Here is an 18,525-nt window from a genome sequence, read left to right as displayed (position 1 = left end):
TCTGGGGCAGAGTTCTTCACGAACTGAGGTGTGATTTGTTCACTTTCAACAAATTTATCTGAAGACCCTGCAAATCAAAAGTGCTAAAGAAAAGTGGCATGTCTCTGTAGACTCTGGAGAGTGAGCTGCCTGGGTAGGCAAAGAAAGGACCAACCCTGTCCCTGGGCCCAAAGGGGACTCGGCTGGCATTTAGAGCGGAGGACACAGTCCCTCACTCACCCCCCAAACACGGCTCTCCTGTGAGCTGGGTAACCGGGTGCACCGGGACCTCTTCTAAGTTTTCCCACTCTGAAAACAATCCAGAAAAAACTAGCAATCACATTTTGCCTTTGGTTACCAGGAGCGTTATCTGGTGCTGTCTGCCAAGGACGGGTGGAGAGGTTCCTTCCTGATAAGGGGGAATCACGGAAAGCAGGGCCAGGAGCCAGGAGCTGCCCGCCGGGCCTCCGCCGGCCCGGGGTCTCCCTCCCGCTGAAACGGAAGCGCAAGGCCATGGGGCTGGTGGGGCAGAGGCGGACTCCAGCTTAGGGGGGCAGAGCGGCCCTAACCTCCTCATTTAAACAGACATTAACATAAAAAAAGGCGTCTTACAGTCCCGACCAGAGGGACTCGACCAGAGGGACTCGAATCACCAGCAGTTGTGAAATTACAAATATGCAGCCTCAGCACAGTGCGTTCCTTTAAAAAGGAAGCAGACACGAGGAAAAGACACGGTGTGGTGTTAGCGGGCGTTTCGGTGGCAAGCAGCTGGACGCGGCTTCTCTCCTTTCCACATTTCTGTGTTTTCCAAATTTTCTATGAGCACAGGCCACAGATACGATACTGAAGAGTGGGAAGCAGTAAAGGAAACTCAGAGCACAGAAGCTAATGAGCACTGTTTGGAGCTTTCTTTTAAAAACTGGCCCCTTCAAAAAGAAACGACACCAAAAATTTTTGACTTTCAAGAATTACAGAATGCAGGCTTATAAAATAAACTCCCAAATAAACGTTAGAACTAAAGACTCTGAACTTTCTGCTAATTACCATGTCAGCAGTTGGGAATCTTCTGGAAAAAAATCATTTTGGATAGACAAATTCTCTGAAGAGGTAACTGTCTGCTCCTAGAGAAAGTTACTGACTTTGAAATTTTCAACCACTTTTAAAGTTACCTTGTTAAAACACATCTTAACCTCCCTGGCCTTGTCGGTGACCATGAACAAAATGAGATTACCATTCTGAAAACTCTAAGAGACGAAGCAGAGTTATAATAAAACACTGACAAAATTACTGATGAGAAAAAGCAAATATGAATGTGTGCATCAAATCTCCACGTGTCGGAATTACGTTCAGTCCCTCAGAGGTTAGAGGCCATCAGAAGACAAGAAACCCCGAGGATTAACTATCCCCAAATATGGGCTCAACGTGTCCCTAGGGTTCCCCGTGCTTGTGGATGATGCAAGAAAGCAGTGCCGGAACCGCACGGCCCAGAGATGCCGACCAGATGTGCGCAGCGAGGAGGGGACTATTCAAACTGCCACGTCACCTCGGGGTCAACGATGGCGGGGAGGGGACACCCACCGTCTCCTTTGCCACCACACTGGGCAGGGAAGAAGCCCAGATAAACCTTACAGGTCACAGCAGAAACACTTCTGCGCGTGGCTCTCCCCCTCCTGGGCCTTCTAGATTAACGGGCAGGAAGGGGGGAGCGGAGGAGGGCAACATGTCATCTAAAAAATACACAGGTACAAACAACACCAATACTTTGAAGAAATGCAAAGTGTGCAAGCAGCGAGAGCCCCAGCTGGGCCCTGAGGAAGTGACGCTGGGATGACGTGACGTGGGATGACCGCATGGAACAAGGTGGACGGTGCTCCAGGCAGGGGACAGCAAGGGCTGAGGAAGAGCTGGCGGGAGAGCAGGGGGCAGCAGGGACAGCAGGGCCCGGGGCCACCGAGGAGCTGCGGGCCTACGTGAACACGTATGTTACAGGTATGCACATGCTCAGACGCACAGTGTGTGGAAATGACAGACACAGGAGGAGACCAATCCAGAGATTGAGAGCGGACGGGGAGTGCTGGGGCTGGGGAGGGAGTGTCGAAGGGGGCCAGAGCTGTGGGGGGCGAACGGCTTCTGGGCCTGGGGGAGGCAGGTGCACTGCCCCACCTCTCGTGGAGGGATGGGACGGGGCAACTTCCTCACAGGGCAGATTTGGTGGCTCGGTCTGAGCTCCTTCCTCCCCCTCGCCCCCCCCCCCAGTTCAAACTGCCCAGCGGGGACCCACCTCAAATCTCACTGGCATTTAAAAAAAAAAACAAATCAAAAACAATCTACTTAAGAAAAATTAAATTCATTGGACTGGCACAAGTTCATAAAGTAAGTATTAGGGAGAATCTTACAGGTAAGGCCAACACATAAAACAGGCCAAAGAGAAGCCGTTCTACCCTCCCCCAGGGGAAGCTGGAGGGCTCCTGGGGACAGTCCGACACCCTGGCCTGAAGAGTGAAGTGGACGTCTGTCTTGTGTGTCGGAGGGGAGCACCCCTCCAGCCACAGGCACTTGGCCTTGAAGAGGAGGGGGCAGGGCTTGAGCAGCCACCTGCCCAGGGCATACCTGCAGGAGCCCACAGGGCCCTCGGCACCTGAGGATGCGCTTCCCCAGACATGCCGGTCTGGCTCCACCCTACCTGCTGCTCCCTGTCATCAGCCTGCCTGCAGTCACCCTCGGAGGGCCCCGGAGTGACATCCTCTGTGTGGCTCCAGCCTTCACATCCTGTCGTCCCAGTGGCCTGGTTTTGTGTCTCTCTCGGAACAGTGACCAGGCCGAGGACAGCCCTGGCACACGCGGGGCTCCCAGCAGCTTGGAGATACAGTCTTTGGGCTCCATTTGGCAGTGGCGGGGTGAGCCAGAGCCCACGTCTCCCGGGTGCAAGTGGGGTCGGCAAGGAGATGTTCGGCGTGGCCGAGCTTGCCTTGTGTCCTCGGGGCCCACGAGCAAGGGAAACAAGCATGCACGTCCTCCCCAGCATCAGTCTCAGGGGGGCCTGGCCTTCCACAGGCCCGGCAAGCGGCACAAACTGCAGACCAGGGTGTGAATGGGAGACGGGCAAATGCTGGCCCCCGACGCGAGCTTTTCTGTGGCACGTGGAGGACTCCACTGCGGTCTGCTCTCAGCTCATCAATCTCCGGTCGGGGCCCCCGTGACTCACACAAGACTCAGGGGTCCTCCGAGCCAAGACGCTTTCTGTGCTACCACCAAGGCTCCAAGGGCAGGGTCTGGAGCCCACACAGCTCGCTGTCGGAGGAATTTATCCCCATGGTATTTTAGGAAGCAAGCAGCAGCCAATTTCCCAAACACATGGATGGATGCTCTCAAAACAGCAACGAGCACACACACCTTTCCCTACACCATTAGGTTTTCTGTCCTCAGAGCCGAGCAGGGCTCCACTCACAGGCATAAGCTCCGGGACTATCGCCTGCTGCTTCCCCCGATGACACCATCGCCCTCATCTACCGTTATGCAGTCACAGCATCTGGAAAGACGAGCTGCAGACGTCTCCAGAGTCCGGAAGGGCCTTCCCACCATCCGGGCAGCATTCTGAATCTCAGGGAGCGCCAGCCCCGGCCTGGAGCTCCCCTCAGCGCATATGCTTCATACGGAAGCTTCAGTTTCACACGGAATGAAACAATCGTTCTTAATGCTGCTCTGTCCCCAATGCTCAGGTGAACAAAATCCACCCTCGTCTCATGGGCGCCATGAATCTTATGCACGTTTTCTTCCCTGCTGCACCATGACTCAGGCACACACACACCCCTCCCTCACGCCCTCAGAGCCAGCGCATCACCCAGCCCTGCACACTCTCCTGACCTCTCCCCATGGCCACGGCCAGCACTCTGGTCCCCATACCTGAGTGTGGCCCCCACGGGGGCCCCGCTGGGCATATCACTCCTCTCCTTCGAACCTTCCAGGGGGACCCCGAGGTCCCCTCCATTTCTGGATTCCTCTATCAGAGCAAACCCCCCCCCCAGCCTCACAGCTTCTGCACCTGCAGGCCCCACTCCCAGGGAAGTCCCTGTCCTTGATGCTTCCAATCGGAAGCCCCTGCTTGTACTTCAGATCATAAAATATCGCTTCCCCAGAAAGGTCCTCCCACCCACCTGTCGAATACGTCCTCTGATTTCCTCACTGCGCCTCCTGAAACGAGAGCACACACTAGCTCTCTGTGATTATGAAGTCTCCCTCCTGATTCACAGAGGCGAAGATAGGGTCTGTCCTGCCCCCTCTGCTTTTCCAGCCCCCCAGCACCAAACACACAGGGAGCGCCCACTTGCCAATGAACGTAAAATCGGAGGCCTCAGGAACCACTGGGCGTGGGAGTGTGTGTGGGGGGGCTGAGAGTGATCTTCCCAACGCCATTCGGTTGCAATATGGAGATGCTGCGGGGGCACAGAGCGAGGCTCAGGGGAGCCTGGGGATGGGACAAGGAACCCAGAGCGCCCCTGGACCAAGCGGGAGCAAAGCAGGCAGAGGTAAAGCTGAGACACGGAGGGGCTCCTGGCAGGCCGGCGCATGCGCTGGAGGGGCTGAGAGGGAGCCAGCCCGCTCAGACCCGAGAGAAGCAGGGAGCAGTAGGGGGCAAGCTGCAAGGCCAGGAAGCACGGTGGTCCGAGCACCAGGGCTATGAAGAAACAGGTGCAGGTCTATGTCTGATGGTGTCACCTATGACGCAGTCTTTTGGAGAAGTGGAAAATACACACAGTATAAGGAGAAGACTTACAACGGCATTTATGTAAATTAACGCCCCCACCCCCAACCACTAAAACAGAGGACTGTCTCTGTGCAGGGGGACCGTGAGACAGAACGGGAGCTCTGTGCCTCTGGAGAAGGGACAGAGACATGGTGGCAAAGGTAACTCATCGTGATGTTTGTCTACTGAAAACACATGACAAAACATGAAGGAGTACGTCAGTTCTTTTGGGTCCCAAGCACACGTTAAATTATCTTCTGTACTTGTCTGTATTTTTAAATGCCTGGACATACATACAAATTACTGAAGCAGATCTGGATTCCATCCCCAACTCCTCACTGTTCCTCTGTGGACTGCTGCAGGGATGAGCTGGCTGATGGGAGGCTGGCTTCCCTCTCACTGTCCAGCCCCAGTGCGAGCCGGGCTCTGAGCCCCACGAAGGTGATTCAAATGATTCAAGGGAAAAGCTGAGTTCGTCTTTTCAAATCCCCACCCTCTGGGCAAGCAGCTCAGAGAAACACGTGACTATTCCGCTCTGATCGTGCCCCCTAGAAGCCCCGAGGGACCCTGGCCTGCCCAAGCCCGTTCTCCAGCCATCGCAGGATGACGGCCACTCTCGGCTATGCCCTGGCAGTGACTGGCACCTCTACTGGAAGTGGGGGGCCAGGCTACTCCACTGGGACTGGCTCCAGACCCTGCAACAGCTTCCTTGCCACTTCCGACACCCAGATGCGTCAGAGAGTAAAGCAGTCCCCCCCAATGGTCACGATGACGGCAGTGATGGTGATGACGTGGGCCTGTGGCGAGTGCACCTGTGCGCCAGACACTGAGGTCGGCACTCTGGCACGCCACCTTTGGGTCTCATAAATACCCAGCAAGTCGATAGCGTGACCATTTTACAGATGAGGAAAGAGGAGCTTGAGGTCAGGGCACCTGCCCAAGGGCACCCAGCTGAGAGGTGATGACTTAGGCCTTTAATTTTTTTAATTTAATTTTTAAAAATTATTTATTTATTTTAGAGGGAGTGTGAGCACGAGTGGGGGGAGGGACAGATGGAGAGAAGGAACCTAAAGCAGGCTCCCCGCTGAGCACAGACCACATACAGGACTCAGTCCCAGGAACCTGAAACCATGACCTGAGCTGAAATCAACAGTTGGATGCTTAACCGACTAAGCCACCCAGGCGCCCCAGATGCACACCTATTAATCGCTAAGCTTCTATCACCTCTGATCATGTCTTCTGCCAGGTTGTTTCTGCATTCAGGCCTCTCCTGTTTGCGTCTTTATTCATTCCTCCACCAACTTATAAGGTGCCAACTACATGCCCAGCCTGGGGTCACTGGGTGGTGCTGGGGTTACGGCAAAGCAAGGCACAGTCCTGCCCCCGACACCACAGCGTGTCAGATAAACAGACCACCGACCCTACAGTAACAGTGGGATGGTGAGACCGGGGGCGCTGGGGGCGTGTGGCCCACAGGACTCACCCTGGTGAGGCACCAGGAAGACTGCCCAAGAAAGTGGCTTCTGAGCAGCAAAGCTACACTTACTCTGAAATGTAAGCCTTTCTTGGGCTGCAAACAAGAATGGACCCCACCATCATGGCATTCATTCTGTTATCTGGAGGTTCTAGCAAATTCAACAAGACAACAAAAAGAAATGAGATTAAAAAAAAGAGATTGGATGGGGCGCCTGGGTGGCACAGCGGTTAAGCGTCTGCCTTCGGCTCAGGGCGAGATCGGCGTTATGGGATCGAGCCCCACATCAGGCTCCTCTGCTATGAGCCTGCTTCTTCCTCTCCCACTCCCCCTGCTTGTGTTCCCTCTCTCGCTAGCTGTCTCTCTGTCGAATAAATAAATAAAATCTTAAAAAAAAAAAAAAAAGAGAGATCGGGGACGCCTGGGTGGCTCAGTCGGTTGGGCGTCCGCCTTCCACTCAGGTCATGATCCTGGGGTCTTGGGATCGAGTCCCACATCGGGCTCCCTGCTCAGCAGGGAGCCTGCTTCTCCCTCTGCCTGCTGCTCCCCCTGCTTGTACTCCCTCTTTCTCTGATGAATACACAAATAAAATCTTTTTTTTTGATACAGCGGAAGAAAAAGACAAAATAGTCATCATTTGCGGATGAAAATCTGACCTAGAAGATGCATGCAAAAAGTCAATTTAAAAACAGTTAGGAGAAATGGTAACTGTGACTCGATACAAAATAAATGTTTTATTCCAGCACTGAATGGCAAAAATTACTTATTAACTACAAAAAGAAAAACAGTAACTATCGGGTGGAGAAGCTCCGTCAATACCTACACCAAGTGATTGGCATGAACTTCACCAGGAAGGGGAGAACCATCTCCAAGAGGTGCCCTGAGAAGGGTGAGGTCTTCCTGCCGACATTCCAGGCCGAGATCCCTACCCCGAATCTCACCATCTCATCAGGACTCTGTCTAATCAGACAAATCTAATTTGAGAGGCATCTGATAAAATGGCTGTCCTGTTCTGTTTTTTTTTTTAATGTCAAGGTCAATACAAAGAAAGGCCAAGGAGCTGTCCCAGAATAAGGAGACCAGAGGGGCTCCACGCTGGACAGGATGCTGGACGCTGCCAGGACGTTCCTGAGGCAGCTGACAGCGCTGGTCCCTGGGCTGTGGGTTAGAGAGCAGAACCAGAGTGAGGTCTGGTTTCCTGAACTTGGTAACCAGGCTGGGTTATCCTTATTTTAAGGAAACATTCACTGTAGTACTAAGGAAAAAGGGGACATTGCACATTTAACCAACTCTTTTTTTCTTTTCTTTTCTTTTTTTTTTTTTTAAAGATTTTATTTATTTATTCAACAGAGATAGAGACAGCCAGCGAGAGAGGGAACACAAGCAGGGGGAGTGGGAGAGGAAGAAGCAGGCTCATAGCAGAGGAGCCTGATGTGGGGCTCGATCCCATAACGCCGGGATCACGCCCTGAGCCGAAGGCAGACGCTTAACCGCTGTGCCACCCAGGTGCCCCTTAACCAACCCTTAATAGCATATACACATGCAGAGAAATACTAAAGCAAATATGGCAGAATGTTAAAAATTGGTGAATCGGGGACGAGGACAGGAGTTATCTGAACTAGTCTGAACGAGTCTTGCAACTTTTCTGGAAGCTTGAAATGTTATCAAAGTGTAAAATTTAAAAACTAAGTTAGTATTATAAAGCCCAGACCAACAAAAAGAAAAGAAACACACACACACACAGCCCACATTTCCTACATGGAAACACTAATCCTTTAAAAAATAACAAGGGAAAAAAAATCCCATTCATACTGACCATCCCCAAGACAAATATATGAAACACCTAGAATTAAACATAACATATTAAGACATGTGGGAGCTCCGTATAAATAAAACCAGTAATATAAAGGTGGGGATCAAGCTCAGTAAAATGTATCACTGACGTGGAGGAAGGTGTATGACCTAGGGCAGGGGTGTGTGCACTGTTTCCATAAAGGGCCAGACACTAAGTATTTTAGGTTTTCAGGCCACACCATCTCTGTCTCAACTAAGCAGCCACAGAGACCATGTAAACCAGTGGGCATGGCTGTGTTCCCATAAAACTTTATTTATAAAAACAAGAGTCTGGTGGGGCTTGGCTGGATCTAATTGTGCCGAGACCAGCTAACTCTCCAGAGCGCTTCCTCTTCTTCCTGGACACATGGCCCTCCCTTGGGGCGGCCCTGGCCCGAGCTCTGATCACTGGCACACAAGCAGAAGTGGGACCCGCCCCTTCCAGGCCGGCCTGTCAGCATTCCTCCACACGACGAGCTACCAACGGTGGGGTCACCAGACGGTGCCAGCCTGGGTCCCTGACTCACCACGCGAAGGATGCGTTTTCTGAAACACTGACTTCGGACCTCCCGTGACCAGATGTTGGCACTGATCGATTACAATAAGCAGCAAACACAGACGACTGTGTACACAAGTCAACATCCACTCAACAAACGCTCAGTGCCCTCCAGGTGCCAAACACTCTGCCGGCACCAGGAACACAACGCTGTGCGGACAGCTTGGCCCTGCCGTCGTGGGACCTGCAGCTCCCCGCAGGGGAGGACGTGACCCACCGTCACACCACAGAATGACCGGCCACGCTGACAAGCGCCACCCAGTACGAGCAGGTGTCCGTGCAGACACCACACAGGACAGGCAGACACACAACGCGCATGCTCCTGCTCCTGAAGGAACCTTTGAAAGCTGTGAGTACGCGGTGTTCCCGTTACGGAACCGGACTCAGAAGCAATCCATCAGTAACGAGTATACACATTAAGTCCAGGGCTAGAAAGGGCCACTGAGTTTTAAAAAAATTTCTCCCTGCAGCAGCCAATGCGTCTCTTCTCTTTATTACCCACAGGAATCATCTCTTGGGTCCCCTACTTCTTTCCTGGGGCTTCAAGAACTAGGGTGATAAAGGGGAGAATGGGAACCGTCCATGCTCGCTTATCTGCAGTCCGGAGCAGCAGAAACTGAAGAGAATGACCAACCTATTCAGACAGAAGACGTTTCAACAAGCATCTTTCCAGACGGCAAGGCCGGCTGCTTCCTCGCCTCACACCATGGAACCGCAGGGGGTCTGCCTGAGCCCCAGGCCCGGGCCGGACCTGTCCGTCTTCCTCACCTCGAAGCCTACGGCAGAAAGTAACACTTGGGCCTCGGAGGTGAGTGGGGTAAACCGAGGCAGCGGCCACAGCAGGTGCTGGGGATTCAGACTTGCAACCTCTGCGAGCCCATCAGCGCATGTTATTTAAACTTAAATGAACTTTCAAACTAAAAATTAAAAATCGAGTTCTTAGCCACATTTCCAACACTCAGCAGCCATGCACGACCAATGCCCCCGTCCTGGATGGCGCGGACAAAGAACATCTGTGCGACTGCAGAAAGTTCTCGACTCTCCACGAGATCTCCCGTGGGCTAACCCAAGGGTTAGCAGGTGCCGAAAATCCGTTCATACTCCCATTTGCAGAGAAAAATACAATTGCTAAGAAAGCCAGATATTCGGTAGCCTTCTTGCACACTAGGCGCCGAGGCAGGGCTACAGACGTTCCTAGTGAATAGGGAACCCAACCAAAGGGAGGTGGATCTTTCAGGGAAAGATGTTTTCCTCAAGCTGTGATGAGTCACTGTTCCCAGATTCAGGGAGTACCTGCCAAGCTGACCGGGTATATTTATGTCCCCAAGGGTGTAGGGTGCAGGAATACAAACTTCTCCTGTTCATGTAACATCACAGCCTGCAACCTGTCTGCTCTGCCCTCAGATTCCACGTTCCCATTCTTTCTAAATCAGCTTCAAAGGGTCACTGGGCGCACAAGCCGGTTCTCACTGACTGTGTTGCAGCCATAGCTTCGTGGTAGCATATAGAAGGATCCCAAATTTCACCAGTAAACTGCAGCCAAATCATGTGACAGGAGGGAGTTTTCCTGGGAAGGCTGTCGATGGACAACTGGTCCGGTTACTGCCCGTGCATGTGCACGAGCTCCCTGAGTCACACGCGGCTCACCCGTACCGGGCGCGAGCAGGCCTCTGGCGGGCGTCTTCCCGAGCAGCTCGCTACGCCACTCATTGCCACGGACGCCCCACATCACGTCCACGTAACCCACCTTACATGAGGACTTGGCACAAAACCCCAACTATGAAAGTTCTAAAACCCAGAAGATCTGTGCAAGGGAGCAGCGCGAGTGTGGGAAGGGCCGGGGAGGAGTCGGAACATACTTGCTGTTTGTACTGTCCATTTGGAAAAACACTAAGTACTTTGTGTTCTTTTGATACAAATCACAAAAAGCAAAGCTGCTTCAGACTAGACGAAGACCAGTTTTACCCTCTGTAATACTGGTTTACCATGAGGAGGGAAGAGAGAGACATCCACTGAGGAAAACAGGAGACTGGGGAGGGAGGGAATGTTTATGTTTATCAAAGCGGCAGAGTTTTTGAGAAGTGTGCTCAGAAGCGTTTCAAAAGAAATCCCAAACAGGGACTATTTTCATAAAAACATGTCTACTTTGTCACTGACACCCCTTGAGGACTCTCGAAATTCTGGCCCAGCTCCTTGTCTGTGCCTGCTCCTGGGGACCCCACTCCCGGGCCCGAAGGGAAACAGCGAGGCTGTGACCTGGGAGCCAGTGAGGAGGAGGGATGGGGGTGGCTCTGCCCTACCTGCTCACAGGAAAATAGCAGAAATTACAGACAGGCCGGACAGCCCCATCCAAAGTCATTATGCATTCACCGCATATACAAAAAAAAAAACAACTAAATGTAAGCCGAATTATGCTATGAGGTACTAATAAGGCCCATAACTACATCATGTGACTTTTTTTTATTTCTATAAAAATATACTGTCATTTCAACTTTTAAAGCAAATTTCAAAATTAAACTATATCAAAATGCCCGATCCTTTCAAAGATCTCTGTTTTCAAAAACATGATTTGTTGAGTTCGAGGGGGATCAAATTTACCAACTCAAAGAAAAAATATGCTTTTGTTTATATAATAAGACATACTGACGTTAGAAGATCTGCATAATTCAATCAATATTTCCCCCAATAATCAATGCACGAGGTAACAAACCCACGCATGGGTAATAAAAGATTTATTCGGAATGCAAGGCACGGTAATGGATTTTAACCCAAAAGAGAACAAAAAGTCCACTGATGATGTTTTCAGGTCCCACAACTCAAGTGACTTTTAAGAAACCACTGCCTGTCGAGTTTTGGTGAGGCATCAAGGAATGGCACCCACCATCACCTGAAAGGCCACCTAAATAGCCCTCCCTCTCCCAGCCCCGTAGCTACGCGAGGCTGGACCTTGACCCCATGCTTAGCTGAAACCTATCACCGCAGATGAAAGGCACAAGCAGCCATGAGAGTCCAGCTGTCCTCTGCAAGCCAGACATGAAAGACTGACAAAAAACAAATACCCCTCTTCTAAGTTTCTTTGTTTGGGGAAATATGGCGATTTTATCACAAACAATTACTTCTGAGATATGTCATTGCTATTTTTGAATGGGTTCATAAGTATGTGTATTTTAACTGCCGGGTTCTAACGTCTACTGCAGCGAGTGCGACAGACAAACCCACACGAACAGAAGCTCTCTGGGGTCCCCAGTAACTGGTGTGAAAGGGCTCTCGGGCCCAACGCCTTGAGTCTTGCTGGAACAGACAAAGGCAGGGGGTGGCTGGAGGGAAGAGGTGGCGGGCCACCATTAGCACCATGGGGAGCTGGGCTGAGGGGCAGGGCCAGGCCCCGCGGGCTTGGGGCAGCGGCTGTGGCTTCCAGCAGCAAGGCGACGCAGTCCGAGCCCCGCTCTGCACACACGCGTGCTGAAGGACAAGAGCCCCAGATGAGCTTGTGCCTTTTTTCTGGGCATGGTTAAACATGTCACCGATGACTAAGGGGGAAAAGTTTCTTCTCCATCAAACCACGTCTACGACACCCATTCCTTTTCCGTGTGCCTCCCGGAAAGTATTCCTAGGAGAGAAGCCACACATTTCAATCCGCTCATGATTTTTTTTTTTTAAAGATTTTTATTTATTTTTTTGACAGAGAGACAGCCAGCGAGAGAGGGAACACAAGCAGGGGGAGTGGGAGAGGAAGAAGCAGGCTCACAGCAGAGGAGCCTGATGTGGGGCTCGATCCCATAACGCCGGGATCACGCCCTGAGCCGAAGGCAGACGCTTAACCACTGTGCCACCCAGGTGCCGGGCCCCGCTCATGATTTAGTGCCGGAACTGTTATGTCCAAGGACAGGGAACCCTTACTAACTCCTCTCATCCTGCTGTCGGCCTCCCAAAAGCTTGCTGCCGGCAGGCCCTAGGGGCAGAGGCCAGCCACACCCGCAGCGCCCTCACAGCCTCTGTCCGGGCTCCGTGCAGCTCGCAGCAAGCCCTCGTGGCTTCCCTTTACATGGTCACAAAATACGTTTACACCCAGAGATTCCATTTTCTGTCCTTTTAATCCACCAGGAACCTTTTACCAGAAAACCGGAAACTTGAAAGAAGTGATAGCGGTACTGCACGTTAACCACGAAACCTCCTAGCGAGTCACAGTGCAAGGGCCTACTTCCAGGAAATCAAAGTAAAAGCATTTCTATAATCCTCTCATTTTAATATGAAATGCTTTAACTGTAGGGTAATTATGGAGATGAGGCACTGCCGTAATTTGAGTTGTCACTAATTTACCAAGTTTATCCCCTGACATTCACAAGATGCAAAAACAGCAAATAGTAAATTACTGTATCTCCAAATCAAAAGCTTTCGTTCCATCTCAGCACATAATTTTAAACAGAGCTGTCTTTTTCTAAAGCATTAACAGTGAACATCATTAAAACTCGATCCACCGTCTTCCTTTATCCACAACAAAGGCTCTCCTAAACTTATTATAAAACCAATTCAGCACATACATCATGATAAATAACATCCTTCTCATAGACTGATTTCTCAAATGCCATATACGTTTTCCTATAAGGGTGATAAGCCCAAGGACCTCAGCATGAACTAAATGCTGGAAAGGGGCCCATATTTTCATTAACAGAGATTCAACGTCCTAGTTCCCCATTCTCTACACTCCCATAAACCTTTTTAAAGTAAGCGTTTAAGAAGACAGAGTAACTTTGAACAAACGTACGTGACCCGCAATAACTGTCAACGAGCAAGAAAACCAGGATAAAGGGTTTATTTAGGGAAAATGCACATTCCGGGTTTGGCCACGCTCTCCAGACACGACGCAGCTGAACCCACAGCTTCCTTTCCTTCGCCTGAGCGGCTCCTGCTCCCAGGGTCCCAGCCTCTTCACGCGCATTTCTCATTTCTCCAGCTTGCAGGTCCAAACGGGCACCAGACCGGAATGCTTCTTCCTCAGAGGCTCTTCCGGCTACTGCTCTTCTCTCAAGCCCAGGGCTGCCCAGGCCAGGTGCCCTGGCAGGCGGGCTGCAGCCCAGCCCAGTGCCCCCCCACCCCGCCACCGTGCACACGGGGCCAGCACAGCCCCCCTTCTAGGCCAGTGGAAGCAGGCTGAGCTGACACCCTCTCTGGTCCCCAGTGCAAAGCCCCCACGGCATGCAGGCCCACTCCTGGGCCGACCGGCCACGACCGAGTGACGGCTGCCCAGATGCTGCTGTCTTCACCAAGTGTGGGGCTGTTTCCAAATAATTTCAAAATGACTTCAATCTGGTAACTACTTGTGTGACGGTTAGTAACTAATTCCACACTTTTCAAGTGACCAGTTGGGAGAGCACTGGGAAACGGTACAAAACAAACACGTATGTAGTAAAACGCTGTGGGGGTCACAGTCACTTTCCATCACCGTCCGCACGCGGAAGCCGGGATCCCTCCCACGGACCACTCTCCACATGTCCTTCAGAGGGTGGAGTGTGGCCCTTCAGAGGCCAAGATGAACGGCCACAGGACAGGCAGTAATCACCTGACGGACCCGGGCAAGGACTATCAAAAGGTGCTAAGGGAGACAGACAGACATCTCTGCTTCCTGACAGACACATGCTCTAGCGCTTTTGAGGCAGTTTCTGGCCAAAAAAACGCCACATCAAACCTGAGTCTGATCAAATCTCTAGGTCCCACAACCAATTCACAATAAGTGGACACCCTGGGAATCCAATCCGTAAGCACGGAGGGTGGAAACTATACAGGACAAGTGACCTGTCTCTTCATCAAGGAAAAAAAAGAGACAGATGGAGCCTACAGATGACAAGAGATCTAAGTGACACCAACCAATCACGCTGTCTGCACCTGATTTAGTTCCTGATCCAAATAAACACGCGGTAAGAAAAGGTATTCGTGAGACAGCAAGGGACATGCACACACTGACTGCAGATTTGATGATGGTAAGAAATTAGGGTCAACTTTTAGGGTGTGATCATGACATTGTGGTTAGGTTTCTTAAAAAAAGGATTTTCATCTTTTACTGAAGTGTTTAAACGCAGAATGACGTGACATCTGTGATCTACTTCCAGGTCACTGGGGGCTGGAGGAAAGATGAGTGGGGACAGAGGTAAAGCAAGCTAGGTCCCAACACGCTAGCCATCGATGCCAGGGACAGCTACATGCAAGTTCACTGCTCTATTTTTATGCTTGAAATTTTCCGTAACAGAAAATGTTAAAAAAGAAAAAAAAGAGCCATGCTCATCGCAGAAAGTCTGGGAAACACAGAAAAGTAAAAAGAAAAGAAAGAATCCCATGACCTTACCACTCACAGAAGCTACCGCAAACAGAAGTCTTGTTTTTACTGTCATCAATCAAGCAGTCCATGTTTATTACAAATGTGTTAAAAAAAAAAAAACCCAGAAAAAAAGATGGAAGAGCAAGTGAGGGGCTGTGCGTGGGCCTGTTTCTGTGTAGTTCACACATAACACATAACATGTCCATCAAATTCCAAATTTGATGGTATAAAGAACTACAGACACCAACACGAGCCACACCCGCCCGTAAAACCGGAGAGGGCGGTCCACATGTCCCAGGGCAAAGCTGACTCGCCACCTCAGAAAACCACGTGAAATCGATGACATTGCTTTCCCTGCGGAAGCTGCAAATTCATTCAGTTACTCATATGTTCATTCAACAAACACAACTCAGTTGTGCACCCCCTGCCAGCCAGTTGCTGCCCTGTGTCTCCAGTGAAAGAGAACTATTCTCGGCCCAGCCCTCAGGGAGCTCATGGGCTGGCAGAAATGCCAGACTCGCGGCCCAGGAGGCTTTGCAGAGCCAACTGAGGCAAGGGCTGAGTTATAACTAATGTGCACTTCCCTCCGTGGGAGCGTCCAGGGGACTCAGCACAGTGCGGCCATACGGCAGGAGAGCAAGATCAGCTCTGAATGTGTCACAAGGAATTGTCTTCCCGCCAATAATTCAAAAATATTAAGTTTTGGGAAGATGTACTTGTAGTAATAAATGGGAATAAATTCTGGTATTCCTCTTACGCACACACTTTCTTGAGTAGGGAAGGAGGAGGGAGGAACGGCACAGTGGGAGCTGTCCCTCGGAGTGGGCGGTGCGTGCGATGTCTCCCAGTATGGATGTCACCCATCGGGAAAGGGCGCACATATCACCACAATGCAAAAAAAAAGTTCCAAGGCTTACGCACTGCACTCCACTAAGTGCAAGCAGAGCCAAGTCCACGAAATGCCCAGTACAATGAGAATTTTAAATTTAGGGTAAAGAAATCCATAGCTTCAAATATTAATGGCAAAACCACGTACCAACGCCTGAGAGGAAACGGGCGGTAATTACTGCCTTTCTTTCAAAGTCAGTAATGAATTTCCCACTTTAGAGTGACAAAAATGTACACATTCAACTTCCTTGCACTGAATTCATTAAAATTTCCTGATTGCTTTCCACGTGATAGGCCAAAGAGAGCCTTGACCTAGTGCTAAAAAGAAGTTTACAACATCCCATTCCATATATGGGACTACTCAGGTTTACGCTCTGTAAAACAGGAAAAAAACGGAAACTAGCTCAAACCACTAAATGCCTTAGTCAACAGGCTTTGCCAGTATTCAGAAGCAAACAGGGGAAGGGAGACACAGACCCCCTCCCCAATGTTTCTCCTTCTGCCCGTTTGCTCTGTTCTCATGAATTTTACATCACTGTCTACGTGGAGACTGCTCAGAAGTACGGCTGAAGGCAAACACAGGCACAGCGGGGCAAAGAACACGGTCAGAGCGCGGTCAAATGCTCCGGCTGTCGGCCACAGCACAGCGCTCGGCGACGTGCCCACCCAGACGGCAAGCCCCTTGAACACAAGCCTGCCGGGGCCGCCAACAGCCACAACAGGTTATAAACAGTGCACCCGGTACTGGCCTATTCAGGGGACGATGTGAGGCCTCGGTGGGCCGGCATTCCTTCCCTGAGTTAGAGAAGGTATTCGTGTGCTCCAGATTCAGTCCGGGAGGCCCCAGTCAGGAGTGCACCCACTCAACAGCTGGGCAGGGAGCTCCGAAAATCCCCTGAGTTATGTGAAGGTGCGTTAGCAGAACAGGCCTCTAAAAGCCCGGGGGGCAGGGAGGGGATGAAGCTGTTTTGCTAGTCACTTTCTCACGAGAGCGGAGTGACTGGCCCTGAAACGTATTTCATGGCCTAGAACAGAGACTGAGCAGGTTATGGAAAAGAGAACAAAGTAGTAATGCAAGTAGGGTAGAATAACTTTGTTACTCACCAACTCCAAATTTACCGAAATACGTAAGTTTCACGTTTGTAAAATAAAGGTATGCTCTCCCTCTCACACCCTAACCAGGGCTGAGTCACTGTTGGTGTTGCATGGGAAAACCATTTGATACAATATTTACAACCAAACAACGCACCAAGACCCTAGGGAGGGGAAAAGTTTACTGAAACAAGCTTCGGGCACTGGGAATCACCCCAGCAAAAATCCCCTGGATTCTCTCATAAAAGAATAATGAGACGGTCAAAGACAAGTCTGGAACAGGAAACCCATTGGAGAAATATAAACACTAGTGAGGGGTTAAAGGCACTACACAGAAACAGAAAGTGCCCAACAAGGAAGCAGGGTAGTTAAATAGGCTTTCTCCTGATCAACAGATCTTGAGAAAGCAAGGATCATAGGGGCACAGACCATCGGGGAGAAAAGTGGACATAGGAACCAGAACACAAGGGAAAGTGAGTGAATGTCCCTAAAAGCACCCACAGGGCATCCGCGGCTCAGCCAGCCCTAGGGCTGCCTTCTCCCTGCCCTGGCCCCCATGCCCTGCTGTATTCCCTTCCGGCCCAGGAATCCCAGCTGTGGTAGGAAGGCCTGAGTGCTGGGTACCACTGTCCTGTCCCAGGAGCTTCATCTTCAGGGGCACTAACCAGAGAGCACTTCCTGTCCTGGCCCCCTGCCCACGGGATGGGAACGTCCCTTCCGGGCCCAAGTCACTGCCATTGAGACCTGTCCCCTACTGCGGGGAGTTGGTGCCACACCTCCGGGGCCAAAACCACCTGATGCTATCCTTCTCAGGAGTGTGTGCAGGGGCGACCCTGGGATTCAGACCAGGCGGGGAGTGGGAAGACCCTCGGGACCCAGGCTGGGCGAGGATCAGGGCTGTCCTCCGATCCAGGCCTGGCAGGGGCAAAAGCGACCCTTACGGTTCAGGCCGGGCGGGGCCGGGGAAACCCTCGGAGCCCAAGGCCCGGGCCGGGTGGAGGTCGGGTGAGGACCCGGTGTCCAGGCTGAGCACACATCGAAGCGACTGGGACGGAGAGCGTCCCTAAGGCCCAGGTTGGGCGGGGTCGGAGGCGTCTCCGGTGTCGTGCAGGGCGGGGTCGAGCCAGGGGTTGGGGTGACCCCAGGGTCTAGGTCAGGCTAGGGATCCGGGGGGTGGTCGGCCCCGGGCCAGGGTGACCTCCGGATCCAGGCCGGACCAAAGGCCGAGAGTGACCCCGAGTCGGAGTCGGGTCGAGGATCCGGGTGACCCCTGTTTCCAGGCCGAGCCTGGGATCCGGGGGTGGCCCCGGATCCAGGCCTGGCGAGGGCCGTGGCACTTACTGTTTGGGCAGCTGCAGGGCGGGCGCGCCGCGCCGCTGGAAGGCCCCGTCCACGAAGACGCCGTTCTTGCCGAGACAGCGCAGGTAGAAGTGCGGCTCCTGGAAGGTGAGCTGCAGGTGGCGCCGCGAGATGAAGCTCGACAGGCCCATGCTCAGGTCCACCGAGCCCTGCGACGAGTTGCGGCCGATGGTGACGCTGGGCTGCCGCATGAGGAACTCGAACTCGCGGCCCTCGAGGCGCGCCAGCGCGGGCCCGGGGCTCCGGCGCACCGAGGCGGCCGCCGCGGCCACCAGGGCCTCGCGCCG

At 52.1% G+C, this 18,525-nt stretch overlaps 1 protein-coding gene across 1 annotated transcript in view; it reads right to left on the bottom strand.

The window, feature by feature from the left end:
• The window catches only part of FOXK1 (forkhead box K1), a gene marked incomplete at its 5' end in the record, with an annotated part of 66,094 nt that extends 47,569 nt beyond the window's left edge, over window positions 1-18,525 (bottom strand). The window contains one exon of the mRNA XM_011221332.2: window positions 18,221-18,525. Within this exon, the coding sequence (XP_011219634.2) occupies window positions 18,221-18,525 (305 nt within the window). The remainder of the gene's footprint in view (window positions 1-18,220) is intronic.

The sequence above is a fragment of the Ailuropoda melanoleuca genome, chromosome 10, assembly GCF_002007445.2.
Source record: "Ailuropoda melanoleuca isolate Jingjing chromosome 10, ASM200744v2, whole genome shotgun sequence".
Lineage (NCBI taxonomy): Eukaryota > Metazoa > Chordata > Mammalia > Carnivora > Ursidae > Ailuropoda > Ailuropoda melanoleuca.
Note: the sequence above shows the minus strand (reverse complement) of the source record. Positions and strands in the feature narration are given on the sequence as shown.